This window comes from Oryzias latipes, chromosome 21, assembly GCF_053564925.1.
Source record: "Oryzias latipes strain Hd-rR chromosome 21, Olatipes_Hd-rR_3.1".
In the NCBI taxonomy this organism is placed as follows: domain Eukaryota; kingdom Metazoa; phylum Chordata; class Actinopteri; order Beloniformes; family Adrianichthyidae; genus Oryzias; species Oryzias latipes.
Genome location: NC_136257.1, coordinates 3,814,382 through 3,839,149, shown reverse-complemented (window position 1 = coordinate 3,839,149; position 24,768 = coordinate 3,814,382). Strand labels below are relative to the sequence as shown.

Genomic DNA, 24,768 nt, shown 5'->3' with positions numbered 1-24,768 from the left:
GGCAGAAAAAGTGCCACGTTTTTTTTCTTCTTCTTGGTTTTCACTCAAAAAAGAAGCTCACAGTTTCACATTTTTTTCTCTGACTTGCTCATTATGTTTGGCAATCTATTTCTGTTCCCGAGCTGTCTTGGATAGGTTCTGTCGTCTCTGCAATACAAAAGAAATGCATCTAATTTGACACATCAGACACTCCTCTAAGCCAACCTATGAATATTTCTGGAAAACATGTGTAATTTGCTCGCAGCTACATCCTCCGTCTCGCACTGCCTTGAGGTAGGGGGAAAAAGGGGTTTTAATCCCTCCACCTTCTCAGTACTCCCCTCTGCTCGGGCGGGAGCCAGATACCGAGGAAGATCGGGATGCTTTTTGTGGGGAGGTTTCTCAAACAGGAAGAGGCTCTGAGAAAAACACCCGTAGGTTCCTGATGCCCGGCGCTCCATTCTGTTGCATCAGACCTGGCATGAAGGCAGAAACCCCAGGTTAAAGAGGAAGAGGAAGTGGGAAGATTGAAAAGTAGGAAAGGCCCCACAGTTAGCTCTTCTTTAGGATTTTCTGATTCTTCCCCCTTGTGAGAGATTTCTGTCCTTCTCATTTTCTCGGTGTCCCCATTTCTTTTCTTTTTTTTTTTACTTTATGCAGTTCTTTTTCCCTGTACACCTCCATTTCTTCAGGCATTGTGGCTCTTTTTTTTATTTTTTTCAAATCGTGCCAAGCATGTAGGGGCCAATGTTGTGCATCTTTCCCTTTAACCATCTGCATCTCACTTTTCCTTCGCTTTCATCACCCTTCGCTCTCTGCCTCCCCTCATTTTCCCTGACTTTTTCTCGCCTTCAGCCCAATTTCCCTAATACTTTTGCCTCTTGTCTATTCTACAGCCTCTTTCCTTCCTGCATCCCAGTCCCTTTGATCAAGAGCCAGTGTGCAGTTTCTCTTTCCCTCCCATTCTCCTCCTCCTCTTACTGTCTTTGTATTCTGCCATCTTTTCTTTGCTCTCCGAGCTTGTTAAAAACGGTGTTCACACTTGATCGTTATTATGCTCCTGGGCTCCTGAGTCGATGCCATGGTTATTTTCACCCTTAGTTTTTTTTTTTTTCCGTGTAGCTAATAGATTTTGTGTGTGTGTTTATATCAGCCACATCCCACACTGAGTTAGCTGAATTCAAAATGCTGTTTGTGCATTAAATAGGAGTTTCCAAACCCGCTTTCCAGGTCAGTCACAGTCAAAACATGGGAATAGAATGGCACACAAGGACCTCCTTCAAAAACCTGCGGCTTTATTTGGTACGATAAGCTTTGAATAGAGCAGGAAAAGCATTATTTTGTGCTTCCTCAACAAATGGATCAAGCAACAAATACTCGTTTTACTTTTTATCTTCTCAGCAAAAGACTTTGAACGCAACAAAACTGATTGTATCCAACATCCATGCCCCTTTATTTCTGCTTTTTTCCCTAGCATAAAAGTTTGTTTTCTTGTTTCTGTATACTTTTGACCTTTACAACAGTTACAATGTTATACAAAAAGTTTAAATAAAATAAAAATAACAGCATGAAAAAACTCACAAAAACACATTTGTCAGCTAGTTGTTAGAATGTGCTGTAATGACCCTTTTTGGGTAATCACCCTTTTGATTTTGGCACATAGTGATGTGATATATTTAAAAAATATCTCTATATATATAGAGATATTTTTATTACATGATGTTAGATTCTTTACAATGGAAACAATACAAGTTCCAAATGTGCACACAGGGAGAAATATCGCCACATACCTGACTACTGAAGGCAAGAACAGCCATGTCAGCTAATATTTGTTTCCAGCTCATTATATTGAGAAAACACATTTTGTTTACTTAAGATAATGAAAGAAAATTATTGCTTGTTATCCCGATATTACCACTTAATACGCCGTTATAACGAGAGAATACCTGTTTAATTACAGAATAAAAATATAGCTTCATTTCATGAAATTGCAGCTCAATAAATTGGTATTGTGAGAAAAAAAACATTTTTTTAGATCTAGAATTGCTGCAAACTTTTTCCTAGGTTGATTGGCTGATTTGAAAGTTGTTTCTGACCAACATTATCACAATTTCCACTTGAGTTTGACAACAAGAAAAGTACTCCAGGATGTTAGAGTGTTGATTCCTGTCACCAGACGATCTTAGCAACTAAGTTTTTGGCCGGGTTGTTTTTACTTGTTCCTGTTAAATTGTAGAAAAGTTCCTGCGCTGTTCAGAGCGTTGAATCTGGTTTCATTTTTATAACTAGGGTATGTTGGGGCCCACCGGATTATAAGATGCATCATCAATGGTGTATTTTTTTTACTTAAGTCGTATAGAAGGCGCACCAAACTATGAGACGCATTAAACAAGTCAAAAGACGCACAGATAAGTCAGTCAGTCAGTCAGAGGTTATTAACTGTGTTTATACTTACTCTAGAATTTGCATGTAAAAAAAAAACATGGATATGGCTCCGCGTCAGAACGTTAGTGTATTCACAATACCTGAAACCCCAACTTTGTTTGCGACATGAAAAAAAAGACTGATATGGCTCAAACGAACGTTCCCTGTGAATACGCCAACTCCTAGCTTGGTTAGAACGACACTGCTACACGTTAAGCACGTACTACAAAAAACATATTTTGACAAAATCGCTTCAACATCAGTAAACACAACCAGATTTAATAAAGCGCTCTGGATCATAAGACATACAGTCTTTTTTATTATTTAGTTTAGGCTTTTAAATGCACCTTGGAGTGCGTAAAATATAATAATTTATTTGTGGTGTGGCTGGTATGTCTATTTAATCTGACACAAGTGAGACATAATCCATTTAGGCTCAGATCTCCAACTGTTATGCAAGTTTAAATATGTTGTACATCTGACAATGACAAATAAAGTATCTATGTTTTTCGAATAATCTCAAAAATTGTTTTCTTAAGGTTAGAGAATAAACTTTTCCTTATTTTGTTTTCTGTTGATAAGTTGAGTCTTAATTTTATTCCATTATCCCAAAAGAAAATAATATTTTTTTCTTGAGATAACAATTTAGAAGTTACCTTGAGAAAACAAACTAAAAAAAACTTAAACTTGTCTTTACACAATATCCAAAAAATAACTACAAGAAAGTAAAGGATCTTAAAATAAATGTGCTACTGACATAGAAGTTCTTGTCCTGCCTTAACACGTATCATCACAATGACACATTAATGACCGCCAACTGTTAGAGGGTCTGAACACACAGGTCATAAGATTTTTCAAAAGCTTTTGCAGAATTCAGAGGGGTCTCCATGGCAACTAAATGAAGATGCTTGTCTTACATACTTTTTATACTCAACACACAAATACTGATCCTGAACTCAAACATCCTGACCTGTGTGTAAAAATTCAACAACAAACAAAAAAAATGGTTTAATTTACTGTCATCTACAAACATGAATGAATAAATACATTTATAGCTATTTATATTAGGTTTTTGTTGCCATAGATTGAGAGCTTCTGCAGAGACTGCCATTTTTGGAACTGCAATGACCGTAAACTGCATGGTCAGTAGCCTTACAGACTACTTACAGGAAGGGAGCAGTTCAACATGGGTCACCATTTAAATTGGACCGAAAACCATTTATAGACAGTAGTTGAACAGTTCTACCACACTACATTAATCTTAAAATAGTGTGCTGCTTGTAGACAAGCGTCCTTGTTTCTTGGCAACCACCCCTTCTAATATGTGTTTTCTGACTTAGCCAGTGCACAAGTCCCTTTTTAGAGGTTTGGCAGGTGACAGGGACTCCAAGGAGACGTTTTTTCATTTACCTGATGTGCTTAGCTTTTTTTTGGAAATGCAATGTTCACAGAACATGTTAAGATACTGTTATTTTTCTTCTGACAGATGTAACTATCTTTATGCAATCACAATTCACACAGGCAATATTAGCATGTTACTCGAAAGGTGCTCAACAACGCAGACAAGGGCAAATCAACTATATAGATGTATTGTGTTTTCTAAATAAAATGCTGAGAAAATCAGTTCTTAAGACTTGAATTACAACCCAAATGAAACCAGCAATGTAGCCTAAAATCTTCAAAAACCTCCTAATTGACCTTAAAACTTGATTGTAAATAGTTAAAAAAATATATATTGTTGAAAAAATAAATCCAAGACACATTTATTAAGTTTTAAAAGCTTGAAAGCTCAAACTACAAATTTTTTTTTTTTAAATGTCTGTTTCTGTTTGAAAAGTGTTGGCACTTTGAGGAGTTGAACCTGAAAGCACTTTGCAAAAGTTTAAGTCCTAAAGAATATGACTTTTAAAAGACTATTTGGACATGATTCATGAGCTTGGCAAAAAAAGGCACAAAGTACGATCTCTAAGAACCACAGAGGGTCTAGACCACTTATTCTTACAATGGAATCTAACTGGAAAATTGTCACTAAAAATAAGACCAAAAAAAGCTAATATTTAGGTTTCCTTCATTGACTGTATACGAGAACTGGACCGAGTGAGTGTGACGTCACCCATAAAAAAACGGTCTACGTCCAGCACCTAACAAAGTAACCATTTTAGTAACCATTTTTGGCTAAATGGACAGCGCCAGGCGTTGTCAGTAAGCAGTGATTGGTCTGAGTCAACGTCTCCATGGTAACCACTTTTGCCAATCAGGAATGAGCTTGTTAGAAGGCCACACTCCTATCACTTGAGCGGGCTCAGGAAAACCTGTCAAATCTGTCAAAGGTTTGATGTGGTGGCCAGTAGGCACCACATACTTTTACTAAGGCATCTGATTGGTCCGTTTATAACTTGAAAAACTTCCCTACAGGGTTAGGGTTAGGGTTATATCCTGTTAAAACAGGTAGTAGAGCAAGAATGAAAATAGGTAACAGTGGACTGCCTAGTTGAAACGTGAGGGGGGGTACAGTCAATGGTTTCTCCATTAGACAATGAACTCAAATCTTTATTGTCAGTTTTCCACCACCGTTCTACAATTACATAAACTCTCGTACATTGAAATGGGGATTAAACAATCTTGTGGTCTCATATGGAACGTCTATACGATCAGCCTGCGCTGCTTTTTTTTTCTTCCACATCTTATTTTTCCTGTGTTTCCATAAAGCCACGAGGTTTTTGCTCTGCCTTTGATAGCACGGCTAGAATCCCGTCAGTGTTTCCTCTCACAATCAACAAACAAACTGGTGGATTATAAGGCGGCGAGCATGCACACAACACCTACACACTTATCTCCTTTTTCTGTAAATCAATGGTTTAATTCCCGGAGACTAGCAGGTGATTAGTCTCGGTGAAAGAAGATTCCAGCAGAATCCATTAAAGACAGAAAGAAAGGCAGAAGTGAGAGGACAAAAGAGCAACGAGCTCCTTAGCCTTACTCATGTGAGGATAATCCAGCCAACTCCTTGTCCTTGTGATGTCACATTCAGCAGGAACGCATTTCCCCACTTTCAAGTGCGTTTGGATGTAATCAGGTTATGTGCTGTGTCTGTGGAGCAACAATTTGTGTGCAACCTCTTATGGCCACTCCCTCTTCCCTGGGAGTACTGGGTAATATTTTTCAAATGAATAATCACATTTGTTATTCCTGCAGTGCAGCAGCGACAAATCAATATGGAATCAAATGAATATCTTTCCGCCGGAGCGGCAGTTCCAAGAAGCAAACAAAAAAAAAGAAAAGGGCCAGGGTTTGGGGGGTTAGGTCGTCGAGTCAGCCCTGTAGTGCCATCAGTCATCCAAAAAATCTTGACTTAGTCCATAGCTAGCAAACCGTGTGGGGATATGAATGAGTAATGTTCTCCTGTACCTTAACAGCTATTTTGAGTGCCCTTGAGCAAGTCACTTAACCTCCCACTGCTCCAGTGGAGCAACGAAGGGGGAGCAGCAGAGTACGCCAGCATTTTCCTGAAGAGCTGTGATGTGAACATGAGCATTTCTAATTGGTAATACTAAATAAAAACTTTACCGTTCAAAATTTAGACGTTTTTTTGGGACACTTTATTTGGAGACTAGGGAAATTGTTCACACAGTTATTCCTAAATAGTTGAATTGAAAGCTTAGGAATGAACCAATCACGCTGACTATAAACCTTGTAAATCATGCAGTGTGTTCAAACAGGACAAAATGTCGTAATTTCATGAATATTATTCTTCAGGGATGGCGGATGTCTGCCGCTGAAGTATATTTGCATTTACATCAGCTTTGGTGTGGCACTTCAAACACTTCCAATCAGAAACTGATCGATTTCCTTAAAGTCCCACTTTGATCATATTTTGATCTATCTTAAAATCCTTCCCAGTGGTTTTTTTATTGTGGTTATGCCATTTTCATCACCAAAATCAAGAAACCTGTTGTTTTTTTGAACACGCTTTCTGTAGAGCGGCATGAGTCCATAAAATTCCCCTCTGAATTGTGGGCTAAACCATTGATGCAGAGAAAGACCCCTGTTCCCTACTTCCCATCATCCATCTGTTGACACTCTCTCCTGCGAGCTTACAGCCCCTCACACTCCCAACCTAACATTACCGGTGCAACAAAAATGGCAAGCAATAACTCAGCTATCCAGCCGTGCAATTCTGAGCCAGATGGCAGCACGGACGAAGAAGACGAAGATGTACACGGATCTAGACGTCTACAAGTTGACAGAACAGAGCAGGGAGCCTGTGGCCTGACGTTGCAGGTCCGATGTCACAGCTACAAGCTTTTTCTAACATTATTTTGTTGTCTGCTCCTGATTCACAACAATTTGACCATAGAAATACTCAGAAATGCAGTTTTAAGCTAAATTTTCTTCCATCATGAGAAAAATGCCACAAGTACATGTTGAAAATAATAAAGAAATGTCCCCCTAAAAACATTTTTCATTGGAGTGGGTCTTTAATATAGTTCTTTATCCAGCCTCACAGGAAGCCAGAGTGGCAGTACCCAGGTGGCATAAAGCCTTGAGAGCTCTCCAGTCTTTGTGACGGCTTGCGATGTCTCCTCACATTCACACCCAGAATCCCCAGTCGAAGCACACAAGTGCTAGACACAAAAGACATCTTCATGCTGCGAAGTGAGTCGAACAAAAGCAGGAATTTTAACAGAGATACTTTTATTACTGTTCCTAACATCGTCATTACAATAAAACTTGGCTACATTCCGCAAAATAAGTAGAATCAATCAAAGGGAAGCTTTTAACTTTGGGTTGAAGCTTTTCATCTGGTCACTACTGCCCCTGATTCATCAAGTTTGTTCCTTATTAGCTGTCGTGAATTTATATCCCATAGCCAAGTCATGAGACAGTCATAAGGCTGGTATCTTCTCTCACGCTCCATAGAGTAGAGATCATCTTCCCTGTTTGTTACTGTAAACAAAGTGTTTTTAAGCATAGACACATGTCTTCTTGCCTGTTTTTTTTAATATGTCCTCCTCTCCTGTCGTCCCCCTGATGTTTTCTCCTCTCCTCTCTCTGCAGTGCAACAATGATTATGTTCCAGTGTGTGGCTCCAACAATAAGAACTACCAGAATGAGTGTTTCCTGCGCAAGGATGCCTGCAAGCAGCAGTCTGAAATCCTTATTGTGTCAGAAGGCGACTGTCCTGCTGGTATGTGTCTTTACACGGCGCCTACAGAGACTTATTCAGAGGCGCGCACACACAACACACCAACACTGTGCACAGTGGGCGAAGGCGCAACTCGCGTGGCCCGGAAATGCTGGAGTAGAGTGGTAGCTGCTCCTGCTACCTCTGCATAAAAGCAGTCATGTAAAGCTAAGCTGCCGAAAATGAAAACCCCAATCCAATTTTAACTTTGTACAATTTTCCGGCTTGCATATTAAAGTCGTGGAAACATGATTACGCTTCCAGAGATGGGATTCAGTAGTTATGGGCCAATGCTTTACCTCAATGAAGTTACAAAAGCCACACGACAGAGACGGATTCCATAGATAGTGGAGTAAGACACGTTCACCAAGTTCCATGCAACTTACCCATCTAAATGTCATTAATGAAGTTAAAAACTTTGTACTGGCAATGCAGCGTCTTTGTTACAGAATTGGTTATAGACAGCGACGGGTTTGTTCATCTTGTTTAAACTGAGGAAATTGTTGCAGGGGGTTACTGTCATGATGTTTGTGTGATTAACCCTTATATTATGTTCGGTTAGCATAACACAATTTAAAGGGTTAAAGGGCATATCATGCTTTTCTTCAGTCTTCCTTTCAGTGTAAACTATATCTATATGTATGAGAATATGTTACCTTTGGCACACCAAAAACAATTTTTAAATGAAATATTAAGTATTTTCACAGTTCATTTTCCTACCAGGAAGTAAGACAACTTGATCTCTCTCTCCCCACGAAAACAAACAGCATCCAAACCTTTGCAAAGATGGATGTGCATATTATATGAATAAACGCATTAAGGCCCGTACACACCGGGACGAATATTCGCCAGGCGTTATTCGCCAGCGTTTTTCGCCACGTTTTTTGTGTTCACACCCAGGCGATTTTCGCTGACGATGAGTGGAGTGAACATGCAATTTCATTCCCTGACATTAGATGGCGCTTAATGTAAAACAGAAATACTCCTGTACACAAGGTGGCGCTGCGCAACTTTACGCTTCTTAAAGTCGCTTTTCACTCAGAAGAAGAGAGCAAGTATTTACACGCTTGTCAGAATCAAACAAAGAAAACATGAATATTTCAAGCACCAGTAGCTCCAACTGGTGTTTGGTTCGGGGATGTTTTAGAATGTCCGTCATTATTGCTTCGCGGCAGTGTAGACGCTACTTGGCGTCTATCTTCTTCGCTGGTATGTGTGCTCAGCAAGGCAGTTTTGTGTTTGAGCGCCCCCAAGTTGTGTTTTACTGTAACTTCAGAAGCTCCAGACACGTGAGCAAAAGCGCCGTTCTCATTGGTCGAGTAGATTTCGACGCGACGCGTCGAAAAAAAAAAACGAACCCGAGGCGTTTTTTTTTTTTGACGCTTTAACGCCTGGCGTTTTTTCGCGTCGGTGTGCACACTCTCGTTGGTGCCCTTTGTTTAGTCACGAGGCGTTAAACGTCGGCGAAAATCGCCGGCGAAATTCGTCCCGGTGTGAACAGGCCTTTATGCTGACCATCGTTACCTCTGTAGAGAAAGTGGGTGTTTGTGTTAGCCTGGCGGCAGTGCTGGCAGCGCAGTCTTCCTGGAAGGGGCTGTTCTTAACTCGTCTACGTCAGCTCGTGAGAACCTGTACGTCTTTTTTTGGATTGGGAAGCCCTGGTGCTCCGAGCGGAGGGTTTTAGAGAAATACTCGGAAATGCATGAATTGGTCAAAATTTTCACTTTGGGGTTGTTTTGCAGTTGCAAATAACACTTAAAAGTTCCAAAAAGTTGCATGATATAGGTCCTTTAAGGTAGAAGAAAGTATCATCAGAGCACCACGTCAATGGGGCTTTTGTCTTTCTTATTTGATTACCTCTCAGTTAGGCATCATTGTTATTTTTAACGCTTTGCACAACTTTCCCAATGTGACAAATATTAAATTAGTTGTGGAACAGTCTGCTGGAAAGGTTTATTTTTAATTGAGTAATATTACAAAGTGGGTTTATTTGTCTGTCTGGCAGTGTATTAAACACATCGCTATTATTCAACATCTTCATAAGAGACTGAACACAGGTCTTTGGCATTGTAAATGATTTACTATGACGTGGTCCTTTGACAGTTCTTTTGATGTCTTCATGACTCTTAATACAATAAAGTCAACTCAACATTAGATGGAACATGCAGGAAGCCAGGAAAAAGCCAAGAGACTAATGGACTTTGTTTCACAAAGAGAATAATTGAATTTGAACTGTTGACAAGTACGGACAGCTAGCCTTAAAAGCCTTAGGAACCTGTTTGTGTCAGCTTGTGCAGATCAGACCAAATCTCTAAAGGTATATACAGTATACTTTTGACCAACGATGTGTAGGTGGTTAATCTTCTATTAATAAAAAAGCAGACATGCAATTGTGTTAATCATGCAGTCAACTGCTAGAGTTTAATCAAGGGAAAGGTTTTGCAAAGATAATTTGTGAATAAATATACATTTATTCACAAATGTTTGATGTAACTCAACAGGCACAAATGAATGGGATTACTAAAGTAATAAAAACCAAAGAGAAAGACAAATAAATACGTAAATATATCCAAACTTTTTAAGATATTAGGTCATAGATTGATTGGAAAATTAAAACAATAAAAGAAAATGATGGCACCTTTTTGACATCATAACTCCCCTTAATCATAAATAGAAATATATGAACGTACAGTATGTAATTATTGTCCAACAGAGTTTCTTAAACTGCTTAAAAGGCAGTGGGAATAATCAAATTTATATAATCCCTCCCCTATTATATTTTACTTAAAAGGCTTATATTCTGCTTTTCTTAAGCCTTTCAGTGTAAACTATATCCATCTAGATGATAATATCTTACCCATGGCGCAGTAAAGAACGATTTTTTAATGAAATACGAGTTTTTTTCGCAGTTCATTTTCCTACTCATAAGTAAGACGACTCAAACTTTGAGGATCTGCGTGTTTGCAGGAATATCAATAAAGTATATTTAAAAAAAAAACTTGTTTATCATGGCTAAAGCTAGCGCTGGCTTTTACAAACAGATTTTTTTCGTTCCGTGGTAGTACAGGAAACAATTTACCGGCTGTACAAAGGACTTTTCTGATGACTTTGTCAAAATTAGCAAAACGACAAGATCTGACGACACAACATGGGGAGACGATGTAGCTAACGACACTAGCAACGGTTGCTAAGGACTTTCCTGACGACACATGGAAACGATTTAGCAAATAACACTAGCAACGGTTGCTAAGGACTTTCCTGATCCCATAGTGAGACGACATGGGGGTAAGAACAATAACAAAGACAAATGCAAAGTTTTAAAAAGAAAGCAAGCGTAAACATCACAAAGCAAATACAAAGTAATAATTAGAGAAGCATGGGCACGCAGAAAATATTACTTAGTAGTACATAGACATGAACCAATGTTCAATGAACTCGTTCAATAGACATAGACAGTGGACCAAAAACATAGACAGTAGACGCAAAAACACGTTCAGTAGACATAGACAATGGACACAAAAACATATTTTCATATTTTTGCCACAAATGGAACCCCATATAGAAAAGTAAAGTGTTTAGCCGATCACCACTAGCTCCACGGAGAAAGTGGGCGTGTGTTAGCCTGGGGGCTGTGCTAGCGGGCGGGGACTTCCTGGAAGTGGCTGTTCTTCACTTTGTGATGTCACAATGGGAGAACCTGCTCGTTTTCGTGAATTGGGAGGCGCTGGTGCTCATACCGCGGGTTTTTAAAACAATTCTCAGGAATGCATGAATGGATCAAAATACCGCCTTGGGGTTCGTTTTAGTGAGGAATGAACATTATAATACACTTATGAACTAACTTTTTTTACCCTCTTAACTTTTTTTTATTTACATGGTTGCCACAAAACAATTCTCAAGTTCTATTTAAAGTTATTTATAGTATATCAATCTAACAAATCAAGTAACAATGATGTAGTGTAGGCCTGCACAATAAATCGCAAATGTCATTATAGCGATATCAAGATGGGCAAAACGCATGTCGCAAAAGTTGGCGTAAATGGGCTAACTAGTAACCTTACATGTGCTAAAGAAATCGCGAGTTTTCATCATGTCGTGCAGCCCTAATGTAGTGCTTAGTGATAACATTCCACCATTCCACCAATCATTTCACACATCACATGTCATGTAACAAAAAGGGAATGCTGCTTATTGATTATCGTCAAGTAAAATAGATTGTGAACTTGTTAAAAAGGCCACATTTAAAGCAGAGGATGTTAGTAACATCTGGTTTAAAAAAAGGCAAATCATAGGTCACAAAATGTACGTCAAACTTTTACCGCATAAAAATAACATCTATGGCTGAATCACAATTCATTCCTTACCCCTATCCTTACATTTATCCATCCAATAAGTGAGTTATGGAAAACTAGTGTCTTCAAATACGAGCATTACTACCACTCGATGACGTCATCAATAGCTGCCGGTCATCTATGTTAGCACATAGCTGCAAGTGCTCGGGAAATACATAACATTGGTTTCACAATTTTAAAAAGTCATGCACAAAGTCAATAATTAAGTGTAAACTTCTGTGCTTCAGAGCACAACCACGTGAAAAAATGCTTTTCTTTTCCATATCACAGTTCAATTCGGATCACTCTACCGGCGGAGGGATATCCAGTCCTTTTGGCTCCCCGTTAAAAAGGGGGAGTCAGAGTCATAGGGAATGGATTTGGCCTTTTTTTGATTAATTTTGTCTTTAAATCTACTTATTTTGTGCTTGATGGAAAATAATAAAGGGATTTCAACGCTAATTTCTTTCCCATACTTGTTGATAGTACCAACACAATTACAATCCCAATATTCTGATTTTGTTTTTTTCGTTTGGTCACGTCCTCTTTTTTTATTCACAGTCCTGTAAGAAAAGAACTCAGTTAATTTTTGTCACACAGCTGAGCTTAGAGTCTGCTGATGTTTTTGGTGTTTAAGCTGCTGACTGGGTGTCTTGGGTTATCAAAAAAAGGTCAAGCACTCCATTAGTAATGCATTGAAGAGTAATAGTGCTGTATCAAGTATATGCGGTGCTGATTTTGATTACACTTCTTGCTTTATAGCAGCCTTTCAGACCTCCTGCTTTACATCTTTTAAATGTTATCCAACACGCTTGATTCAGCATAATTGGTTAGCCTCCTTCTAGCCACGCAAAGCCCCCGCGATGACCTTTTTTTTTCTATTCGCTGTATTCAAGCGGAGTGAAATCACAGGCTTTCAACGGCGGAAAATAATAAACATTAGTCTTTGGTGTGATTGTAAAAAAAAAAAAAAAATCTGCCATCTGAAAAGAATATAATAGACTGCTGAGAGAACATGCAATCTATGTCTGAAAAACAATATTTTAGCACCCAGAGCCATCTATGTTTTCATGTGTCAACTGTGAACAGCTAATTTCCTGAACCTATTCTCTGTAGGTGAGTTTTCATAAGAAAGACTTAGATATTTTCCTCATGTAATAAGATTTTACCAAAGTAACATGCAGGGCTCGAATGACTAATTCAATTAAATAGGCATTTATAGGATAAAAAAAGAGAAAAAGGAAGCTGGAACACCTGCAGAGAGGTAAGCATGTTAGTGAGCCGAATGCTGAATAACTCACTTATCTGGGACTGAATGAATCTACTGGCAAGGTGAAGTTAGCAGCTATTTAAGGCTACATGAATCACTGCGAGAACTAAGATAGGGACTCCTGCTGAAGTTAGGCTGGCGCTGAGTCAGTTCCCTTACTGACAAGCTAGAGGCAGAAGTCTATTAAAGGCTCCTTGGATGAAACAACTCGGCAGAAGAAATCGGAAGACTGGTAGAAATTCAGCTGGAGTGACACTGCGTGTGTGTACTTCTAATACTTGCGTCGTTTCATTAATTTCTGCTGAATCCATTAAGATTTATAGAGTTGTGATTAAATCTGATTGAATTTCTATGTATTTAGGGAATTAATAATGCAGTTACACATTACAGAATTAACGCTTATAATTACTAAAAATGCGCCTTGAAGTACATTTGTTTAAACATTGAAATATCATGCAAAACCCTTTCCCTGACGGTGTTAAGCATCTAAACGCACACCAGATCTTTGGCAGCTGAGGTTTTTCATTCATGTCTTTGTGACACCCAAAAACTGCAATCTGGAGTCAGCATCATCGTTAAACTTCTCCATGAGAAAAGGAAGTGTTTCTTTTATTTTAAGACATCGAAGGTTTGGGAAATGTTTAAAGACAAGTAGTCTGTGTTAGTGATGGATATCTAGTTTGGAATAAGAAATGCAATATATGAAACTTATCAAGGATATTTTAAAATTAACTGGACTACCATGTTTCCCCCATCATGATTAGAATCATCTCTATACCGGATAATGGTTCTCCATGAAAAATAACATCAGCAACAGACAATCCCATTTACTGATCAGGATCATCTTAGCAATGGGAAACTCAGAACACAGACTTTCAACTGTAGACAAAAGTCAGCTAAGAGAACAACAGGTCCATGCAAATTTGAAGCAGAAACCTCACAATCCAACAGCTCTGGTGTGTTAAGTGTTTATCTCTGACCTAGTTTCTGCTTCCTCATTTCCTCATTTGCAAATGCAGTTTACATGACATTGAATGAAAGAGGTCACCTGTTATTTTGATGTGTTTTTAGCCCCCAACACACCTCTGTTGTGTTTAAAAAAAAGGTTTTCCTATTCAGAAAAAACAGGGACTAACTAATTATACCAAGCTCTTAATATAAATGATGCTGCTACAACTTTATCCACTTCTGTGACCTGGTCGACAAATAACCGGTAGAATAATCACCTTCCTCATTAAATGAAAGACCAGGAATATGTAAGCTTCTAAAAGGATCAGGATTGCATTAGATTCCGTAGCTGCCTGTCAGATGACCTGCCCCAGTTACGCTTTAATTGATGCACTAATTGTGAATATTTCAGAGACACATAAGAGATGTTATGTTAAAAATTATTCACACCTCCATTTGGCTTGGTTTGCTTTCACACTTGAGAAGATTAAACTATTTGGAAACCCCCCCACAGTTTCAACAGCTGCTTTTTTAAGCCGCGGTAAGACCTGCAACAAACATGATGGAGCCGGTTATTAAAATAATTGTGCATTTTGTGGTACAAGCACCAAATTTGTCATGGATGTACCTTAGGATTCCCTCTGTCAGAAAAGCATGTTAGCAAGAACAAGATTTTAAGATATATATGATATTCATGTTATATACTGTACATATAATAGTATTCTGTAGGTACCCCTGAAGGTTAAAAACTGCATTTTGTGCATGAACAGCCCATATTGATTCGACGGGGATGAGTAGACATTGAACCTTTTTGTAACAATGAAGTGTATGGCCACCATCTTTACAAACTGCTTTTTTCTCGTGGCTAAAGTGCAAATCTGAAAGAGGGGATCCTAAGCTACATCAATGCCAAATTTGGTGCTTGCATCACAAAATGTATGATTTGTTTTAAATATTAGCCTAACTGGCTCTGCTATGATGGGAAAAATGGAATAAAGAATGAAACTAGTCACACATCTGCTTCCATTGTTGCTTCTGCATTTGGATCAAACCACATTTGCCAAAATATTAGGACTTCATTGAAGTTAAAAATAATAATAATAATAATGGTGTGTATATTTGCCAATCATTTTTGGAATATACTGCATACATTTGTCTCCATTCAGTTTAAATGCACAGTTTCATAACCCTTAATTCCTAAATCCATTGCTGTTACTCACATGTCTTGTTAAGTGAGAGCTATCTTTCATCTTTAGATTCAACATCAAGTTAACTTTTTAGGAAGCGAACGATGACATCATTTTAATTTTTTTAATTGCATTAATCGCGTTATCGTGTTCGTCTTTTCCAGTAGTACTTGTGCCACTTGTGCGTTTGGTTACCTGTTTGTGGTGTTAACAGGTCGTTCCTTGCGCTCACTCAGCATGACGACATTATTCCTGAGCAATTTCAGATGGTCTCTCAAAACGTCCGACATGCTGCCAAGAGACCAGACGTTGGAGTCTTCTGTTACTCTAAACAGTAAACAGGAGGCCCGCTGAGGTGCCACTTTCATGCTAAGTGATGACACCGAGACATGTGCAAACACAGCCGCCCTCCGTGTTTTTGTTGACTGTGTCTTTTGGGCTGCTGTGGACAAATATGCATTTAAGAGCACATCCCACAGTTTTGGGATATTTCTGGGTGAACATTCTCTTAAACTAGAAATGAAGTTATGCCTGGAAAATCTTCCCTCTTTGAAGTTTTAGCAGCTTCATGTTAGCAAGAAAAGAAGCCATTGGATAGGATTTTACTTTGTTGGTCTTATTTATTTCAACCACAAACTAAAGATTTAGATGAATTCACAAAGGTGATTATGTTTATTCAGAGTTTTAGAAAGCTGCTTGATCATTAAAACAGCTAAAAGCTTTTCCCAAATCCCATTTCCGAACATCAGTAGTCACAAAAGCGTATTTATGTACAGTTTAGTGCATACTCTACCTAAAGGGGCTACATGAAAGACTACATCTTTTTAGTCAGCAGAGGATTTAAACAGGGTTTATGGTTGGTTTTTAATTCCTGGCTTTACAATTTTATCTTTTTAAGCTCTTGCAAAACTTTTTGGTAAAGGGTTTGATCAGAATGTTTGGTTAAACCTGGTCATTCATCGTAAAACCTTGAAGAGAATAATGCATTGGCTTAAGCAAAACACTTCCACCACCATGCTTCCTTAACTTTTCGGGCATCCTTAGGTTTTGCATTAGAGAGAAAAAAGATACTGTTGTCATTCATCTATTCATCTGTTTTCTAAACCCGCTTAATTCTTTTCGGGGAATCTATCCAAGCGATTGTTGGGCTGAAAAGAGGAGTGCTCCCAGGACGGGTGGCCAGTCTACCGCAGATCTGTTGTTTAGTTTATTTTATTTTTTTGCAGTACTACAAAATCAAAAATATCAGGGCTGCACAGTGGCTCAGTGGTTAGTGTCTTTCACCTCACAGTGACAGGGTCCCGGTTCAAATCCTAGTAGGAACCTTTCTATGTTGAGTTTGCATGATTGGGTTTTCTGTAGGCTCTCCCACCAAAAAATTGATTTAAATGATGACTCTAAATTGTCCTCAGTTGTGACTGTGAATATCTATGGGTGTGAGATTGTGTGGTCAGGCTAGGCTCTGGCGGCCCCGTGATTAAGAGGAGGGAGGTGTCCTTCCCCCTTCTGCTTCTGGACACACTAAACATCTTCAGGTCTCACTGATGATGTTCACAAATGCTTTGGACAGAACTTGTGTTTTTCTTGTTTTGTTTTGTTTGGTTGAAGGTGGTGTTTTGTTGTTGTTGTTTTCTTTTCTTGTTTTTAATTAAAGGGAAGGAGAGGGGGAAAGTGTGTGTGTGTGTGGGGGGGGGGGGGGGGTTAGAAGAAACAGAGATAAAGAGGGAGGGGGAGAAAGTGAGGGGATACAAGAGCGGAGTTGCTAATTTGAATAAATTATGATTTTAAGCTGTGAAACATTTATACTAGATCTGCAGAAAGACAAATATTACATCCAAACGTGAAAATCTGACACTAAGATGAGTGGAAGACATCTGTCCATCAATACACTTTTGGTTAGGGGGGGGGGAAGAGCAGACAGGGAGAAGTGTGCACGTGCACGTGGGGGTGGAGATGCATGCATGCTGCCAAAGTGAACCATGTGATCATATCAGAACAGGAGAGGGGGGGAGACCCCCTGACCAGGAGCGTCCACAGCGACGGGACCCACGCAGCCCGAGCACCCAGCCAGGTGCAGAGGAGGCCCCTACAGGGGGCCCTCCGGCACCGGGAGCCATAGTGAGCCCAGCATCAGGACCCCCAGGCCACAGGACAGGCAGTGTTTCTTTTTTTTTTCCACAACATGGAGTTCTCTGCATCCTGATTGGCTGTAGACCTTGTCAATCAATCTCTTCCATGCCGTGTCTCCAGTACAGAATGCCTTACATAAAACTCAGATCTCTGATTATTAGTACGGGTCGGGGGGGCTAGCGGGTCGGGGTCTCCGCTGAGGCAATCAGTGGTTGCCTCGGCCGGTTGGCCTCCTCGGTCCCGTCGAGGCCTGACCAGAGCTCTTCTAGGGCCGGCGTCTGGGGGTGGGGGCCTGGGCTTGCTCCGGGGGGGGGCGACGCTTTCTGGCTCCTCTCTCTCTGTGTGGGGTGGGTGGTGCCGGGCCTGGGGTGTCGGCGCCTCCGGGGGTGGGCCCCTGGGCTGGGTGGCCCTGGCCCCTTTGCTGGGGGTGGGCTGGGGGACGGATGTTTGACCACCGGGGGACAGTCTACCAGCTGTCCCCAACTTACCCCCTTCCTTATATAACCTCATATTAGGGTGAGGGGGTGGGGGGTCTAGCCTGCGATGCGCCTTGGGGGGGGGCTACTTGGGAGTGGCCCCCCTCCTATGGTTGCCGTATGGAGTGGGCCCCCCCTCTTTCGGTTTTATTTGCACCTTAGACATGTAGGGTCCTTGGTAGGGGGGGTGCTTGGACATCACTGCAAGCAAGCAGCAGATGTCATCCTGGCACCCTACCCGCCAATTTTAACCGCACCTTAGACATTTAGGGCCCCTTGGTGTGGAGGGTGAGGGGACATCACTGTGAGTAATCAGGAGATGTCCCCTTAGTGCCCTACTCGCCAATTTTAACTGCACCCCCCTTAGTACACACACCCCTCCCCCCTCAATATATACATTCAAACATAAACACACACACATGCACACAAACACCCTCTCAAACACCCATACACGCACACACATTTTACAAGGAAGGTGGGACCTGGGTCCATCTGTCCCCTACCCCTTCCCTGGTGGGGGGTGCGGGCCCCTTGGCGATGGCGGCCGTGTCCCTTGGGTGCCGGCTCCCTGGGCCCGGCGGTGCTCTCTCCGCACGGTGGGGGGGTTCATATTACACCTGAGCCGGGGGTGTTCGTGTCCCTGGGGGGTGGGTCCTGGTCCTTGCCCCTGGGCGCTGGGCCCCGCCAAACTTCCAACATGGCCGAGCCTGGTCGGGCCATATTTATAACATCCCTTGTGGGCCGCCCTTTTTTCCCCGGGGTTCCCCCCTCCTGGGCGGGGGCGGCGGGCCCCTGCCTTGCTCCTACCTGGACCAACCGTGGGCCGGGTGGGTGGCTGCCTGGAGTGCGGAGCGGGTCTCCCTTGGGGGGTCCTGGCTCGTACCTGGGGTCGGGGCGGGGGGATGCCCGGAACTCCTGGGTGGTGGTGGGGTGCTCGTCTGGGGCTGTGGGCGTCCCTCTCCGGTGGGGCCCTGCGTTGGGCTCTTCCGGCGCGGCGCTGCTTTCCTGGCTGGGCTGGGGCGGCGCTCTCTTTCCCTCTGCGCCTCCCTGCTCTCTGGCTCTGGGGGCCTCGCGGCGGTCCGGCTGGCCCTGGCCTGGGTGGCGGTCTTGGTCGCCCGGGGGGCGGTTGTTCCCTGCCTGTTCCCGTGTGGCGTTAGGGGAATTCCGGCTGCCGCTGCTGCTGCGGCGGGGGTCTGGGTGTGGGGGTGGCTGGGCGCTCCTCCTCCTTCTTTTCACATTCCACCATCCATTTTAGAAGAACATAAACACTCACCTGAGCACAGGTGTTAGCTCACCTTTGCACTAATAGTTTGCATGATTGAATGAATGAAAGATTTCACACTAGTTGGTTTAAAGGCATAGGTATGCGTTCGTGAACACTATCTGTTTTGTGTGCATGTTGACATGTGGACATTTTTGCGGCTAGCAGGTGTGTTGATAATATTTGAGTGTGTGTGAACAGGCCCCGCCCTTTTTGTACTACATTTGAACCGTACCGTAACGATAAACAACCAGTAAGCCTGTCTGCTCTATGCTGCTTCATGGTCTTACCCCCCTTCCCCTCCTATTATCACCCTCCTACCCCCCCCTCTCTCTAACATCCCTCTCTCTTCTTCCCCTCTTTCCTTTTCCGTCCGGTCCAACACCAAAGATTTTCAAACATGATTGAAATTAATAAATTTTGGCCTCAATTACAAAAGGGGTTTATTCAGACATACCTTTGGTTTGTCTGAAGATGAATAACCCCTCTTGTTAAAATAAAATATGTCCAACACAAGAGGCCCTCAGCTCTCATCTGTTTGCCTAGCTGTTGGACAGGACAAGTTAAAAAAAAAAAAAAAAAAAAAAAACTCAGATCTCTGTTTTCATTCTATAATACTGGAATGAATTTCTTATGAAGGTCTGAACTCGAAACGCTGAAAGTCTGTCAGTGTCCGTAAAAAAGAAAATGACCTTTTGGAAAAAAAACATCGCTGATTGGATGATGACATTTGTCCATCATTTCAACTGAAAGCAATACTGGATATCCTCTTCCCATCAGCCATGTTCCTCAGTACCTTCTTTTTTCGGTTTTTCACATTTCCTTTTGTTTTCTAGAAATTACTTTTGTTTTCCAAAATGTTTTTTCTTCCTTTTTTGTCTTTTATATTTTGGTTTCTGGAATTCTGTTTTCTAAGAAACACCGTACAGCCAACTGGATATGGAGAAGTCCACCTGAATCCTAAACTTTCCAGACATCTTTTCTCCCAGAAGAGCAAAATTGAGATACTTTACTGTAAAGTGAGGACGTGCTGATCGCCTCTGTCGCTCCGTTAGTTTTTGCAGTTCCTTTTGTCCTTTGAGGTGAAGATGTACAAAAGTAAAATCAGTTGATCAGTTTAGAAGGCCCTGTAAGGTTGCGTCCTCCTTAGTTCTTGTTGTCTCTGCTTGTAATCATTTAATTTAAAGCCACCCGAAGAAGCTCAGCCTTCCCTTTATCTCTGCGGCTATCACTCAGACCATTGTTCAGGGGGCAGAATGGCCGTCCATTAGAAAACTGCCACTTTGTCGTCCAGCTCCTCTGAGTTGGAGACTCAAACTGCCTCCAATCGTACTTTTAGATCAGGACTTTGTATGTAAATGAGAATACAAGTTGTTGCTCACTTTCTGTCTTTTTTTGGCAGCTGTCTTTTTTTCCTTCGACCTCCGCTCCTGCGCACGCGCAAAAGGTTCTCGTTGATCTTTCATGAACCCCTGACCCCAGCTCGATCCTTAAAGCTCGAGCTTTTTCATATAAATCCCACACATTGTGTCCCGCGTGCCCCGAGGTCAATGGAATTCTGAAGAAATAAGTAGTAGCATGAAAGCAGGAGAAGGTTCTGAACATGTTTGCAACGTTTTTGTTCACTTTTTACAAAAAACAAAACATTTTATTCAAAAACCAATCACAAAAAAGGCAGTAATGGTTGTAAAAAACGGAGCTTTTTACAACAAATGATAAGAAATAAGCAAAAATATTTACAACAATCAGGACAAAGGCAGGCATTTCACAGTACAATAAAGGTATTTATGCAGTGCATAAAGCAATGTTTTTTTTATTAACACCTGCCCCCATTTATGTTTACTTTAAGTGCTAAGTTAACATGACAGAAAGCTACAAAAAAACAAATTCTTAAAGACCCACTCTGATGAAAAATGTGTTTTTTGGCATTTTTCTGATGGAGGAGGACATATGTGAATTAAAATTAGACTTAAAATTGCATTTTTTTGCAGAGAAAAAAAAACCTGTATAAAAAATAAAATATAGTTATGTAAAAAATACAATGGAGGGGCAAAAGTCCCCTGCTCTTCTCCATTCTGATGCATCCACTTGTAGATTACGAGATCCGTTAACGTCTTTGTTTTCCTCGTCTGAGCTGGAATCTGGATCCAAACTGTACGGCTGGATAGTTGCAATACTGCTCACCGTTTTTGTTGCATCGCTAATGTTAGTTTGGGGGCGTGAGGGGCTGTAAGCTAGTGGGAGAGAGAGTGTAAAAAAAGCAAAGGGGGGGTGGGGAGTCTTGCTCTGCGCCACTAACCCCGCCCACAACTCAGAGGCGAATTTGTAATCAATTACTGCCGCTCTTTTTTGATTTTGGCTAAAAATGACATAATCCCAGTGAAAAGGCCACTGGAGACGCTTTGAAAAAGATGACTGGTGTCAAACATATCAGACATCAGAAATGGGAGCCTTAAACTTGACTCTACAAAATATCCTCCTTGATTCTGCAAATTTGAAACTTCAACTTCAAGCTCATAGTATTAACAAAGTATGATATACATTTATAATTTTTTTCTACTTATACGTTGCAAACTAAGCAAAACTGCCTTTCTCTTAGATTTTTATAAAATCAAATTAAACTAAAATGAAAAGTGTTTTGTCAACGAATTGATTTCTTCAATTCATTTTTGAATAAGTAACCTTGTTTAAAATTAGCTTCAAATATTAATGAATGAAATTAATGAAAAAAGATGAACCCTGTTCTACGTTTCTTTTCATTTAGGTTCATTTTTTCTCTCCAACATTTCTTTCTGTTTACTCAAAGTAAAAAAGCAGTCTGTAAAAATATTTTTAGAAAAATATTTGGAACATAAAACACTTTCCAAATAAAACTTTTGTTCTTGGTATTCCACCAACCACAATTTTTTAATGCATCCTCTTAATTTTTCTCCATATATTTAAACTTTTTAGTTCTATTTTTTCCACATTCAATAGTAGCACCTGATCAAGTTTTTTAGTCTCTGGATTATTCTAAGAAAGACAACAAAGTTTGACAATCTAAAGCTACGTTCACACCAGACAATATTTGCACGCCATTGCCTACCAATGTAACCCTTGTGCTATCCTAGGCACTTTAACATTGGGAGTTGGGTCATCTAGACCCACTAGACAGTGCTCTGAACCTTTTTTCTTCAATGATTTGTGATCTTCACTGGTGTCCATGGATTACATGAAATCTTTCCACCTTTATCCACCTTTGTCATGGTAGGGAGAACACCTCAATGGAAGGGTGGGGTCATCTAAGATAGCACAAGGGATATGTTAAGTCAATGTACAGAGGTCGCAATCAGAGGTCCTGCCGTTGTGAATGCTTTCAGAAACGAATATCTGAACTTTAGCGAAGTACACATTTCTGGATATGCGTCGAAAAGCTAATTTGACTCACGTCGAAAGAGTGGCAGTGGACGCAAGTTTGAAGCGTTCAGTGTGAACACAGCATAAGAAAAAAACAACAGAAATCGCAAATTTGTGCAAGTTTGAATAACCTGCAGTAAAATTCGGAATGAAATACTGGGGTAAACCATGAAAAAGGCGGATGAAACAATGGGATGCCTTCTTTAAACTGACAGATATTTCAAGTAAATTATCCCATTTGTTGTTTTAAGTTTGGAAAAAGACAGCAGCTCTCCTTATCCTGGCATGGCTTGCTTAAGTCCCTAAGGTTGCAGAGAGATACTGGAATATTCAGCTTTTCAGCAGAGCAATTTATTATTTAGTACTGCCAATTCTGCACACGGGGGTTTTAGCCAATCAACACATTAGCAACACTATACAATATTAAAGCTATTGACCGGCCCGTAATGTGCAAACATGAGTTCGATAGCAAAAAAAAATAAAAAATGGAAGCTCTGGCACATTAAGAGTATTTAGATAGACTTCTGCTCCCTCGGTGACCGCCTTCCTCTCTGACCTCACCGAATCCTTTCGGTCTCCAAGTGTTTTTGGCCGAAAATGTATTTTATTGATCGGAAACCTTAAGCCATCAGTGTATTCAGTGTCGGCGCTCATATTCCATGTGTTGCACAGTCCAAAGCGGCCCTCCTGTGCTCATAAACCCATCTCACATGGGTATTTATATGGAGCTGAGCTATTATCCCCCTACTGTCCTTGGAGGTCTCGCATGTTGTCTGGTCTCTGGCTCTGTGCGTTTTAGCGGATCACTTTATGTGCCATATCGAGTTACACAGAGCTTCGGAGTGCTCGTGAGTATCCGTTTCGCCGCTGTGTTGTTGAACAGTTCTGTAAGCTCGGGAGTGTCTGAAGGGGCTTTACACAGATTCAGTGGGAAAGCCATGGAAAAGGATTCGATGACACATAAACAGATGTGCAGCTGGAAACAGAATGGCTTCCTGCTGCTTTTGAGAGCGTCTGTAGAAGACGGACAGGATGCTCACGGCCTCGAGCCACCCTCCCGCCGCATCAGCATCCTTCTTACCACACAGCTGGCTGTTTCTTTTCAAATCTAGCCTTCTGTCTGACTCTCCGCACTATCTTTAGAGATGCCCGACCACACCCACAAACACAGATGACCGCAAGCTTACGCCTGAGCAGGCGCAGACATGCACTTCCATATGCCGACACTATTCAGCTAATGCCCGCCGCCGTCCCAGCCTCTGGTTAATATCTGTGTTTGCTCTCTCCTGCAGATGCTGGCTCAGGATCAGGAGACGATGGTAAGATTAATCACGCCGTCCTCCTCCACCACCTCTATTCTAACTCGACATGTGCCGCTTTTTAATATCTGCCTGCCGCGGCGGAAAGTGTGTTCTTCTAGAATAAGCAGACCGAAAAGTGCAGGTCACTCCTTTTCTTTAGGAGGGAAATGTGTCTGGAGAAAAAAAAACCCCAACATACTCTGTTGGTGATTCTGAGAGCTTTGTTGGTTTACAACAAGTTTTCCTGTGTTGAGTTCACATCCTAACCCAGCTTCCTCACTCACAAACAGAAATGCATTGTTGATGACTCTACATTCATTGGGGACAGATGTGGTGCAGAGTTTGAGCTTTCAACCTCTGATTTGTTTGGTTCCCGACCTCGCCCCCCCCATGTGTGGAAATGTCCTTGGGCAAGACACCGAACCCCACATTGCTCCTAGTGATTGAGGTTGATGCCATGCGTGAATGTGTGTGCATGAGTGAATGGGACCGTGATTGTAAAGCACTTTGGGGCTTAAAGCAAGGCAGAAAAGTTCTAGATAAGTATACTGCTTTCACTGTTTAAAGGAAAGGGAAAAGGTGGTTTCCTATTGGTTGTCTTGTTGAGATTGTGTCATTGAAAAGAATTCAAGTTGTTGTTCTCCTTTCACTGATCCACACATGTGGTTTGACAGAGATTTTTACGCCAGATGCCCTTCCTGACTCAACCATGTACTTTATATGGGCTGGGGACCGGCACAGGGGGCCCCAAACATGGGCCCCCTTTTGGAAAGATCATAGGAGAAATACAAGTGCATTACAATAATTACAATAATCTTAATCATTCATTAGCATAAATAGATGGAGGATTTGATTCTTGACTTGGGACTCAACTGGAAAA

The 24,768-nt window shown here is 41.2% G+C and overlaps 1 protein-coding gene across 1 annotated transcript in view; it reads left to right on the top strand.

Moving 5' to 3' along the window:
- The window catches only part of tmeff2a (transmembrane protein with EGF-like and two follistatin-like domains 2a), a 157,201-nt gene that overhangs the window by 55,681 nt on the left and 76,752 nt on the right, over window positions 1-24,768 (top strand). Inside the window, exons 3-4 of the mRNA XM_023950647.2 lie at window positions 7,462-7,591; window positions 23,880-23,906. Coding sequence (XP_023806415.1) covers window positions 7,462-7,591; window positions 23,880-23,906 — 157 coding nt within the window. The remainder of the gene's footprint in view (window positions 1-7,461; window positions 7,592-23,879; window positions 23,907-24,768) is intronic.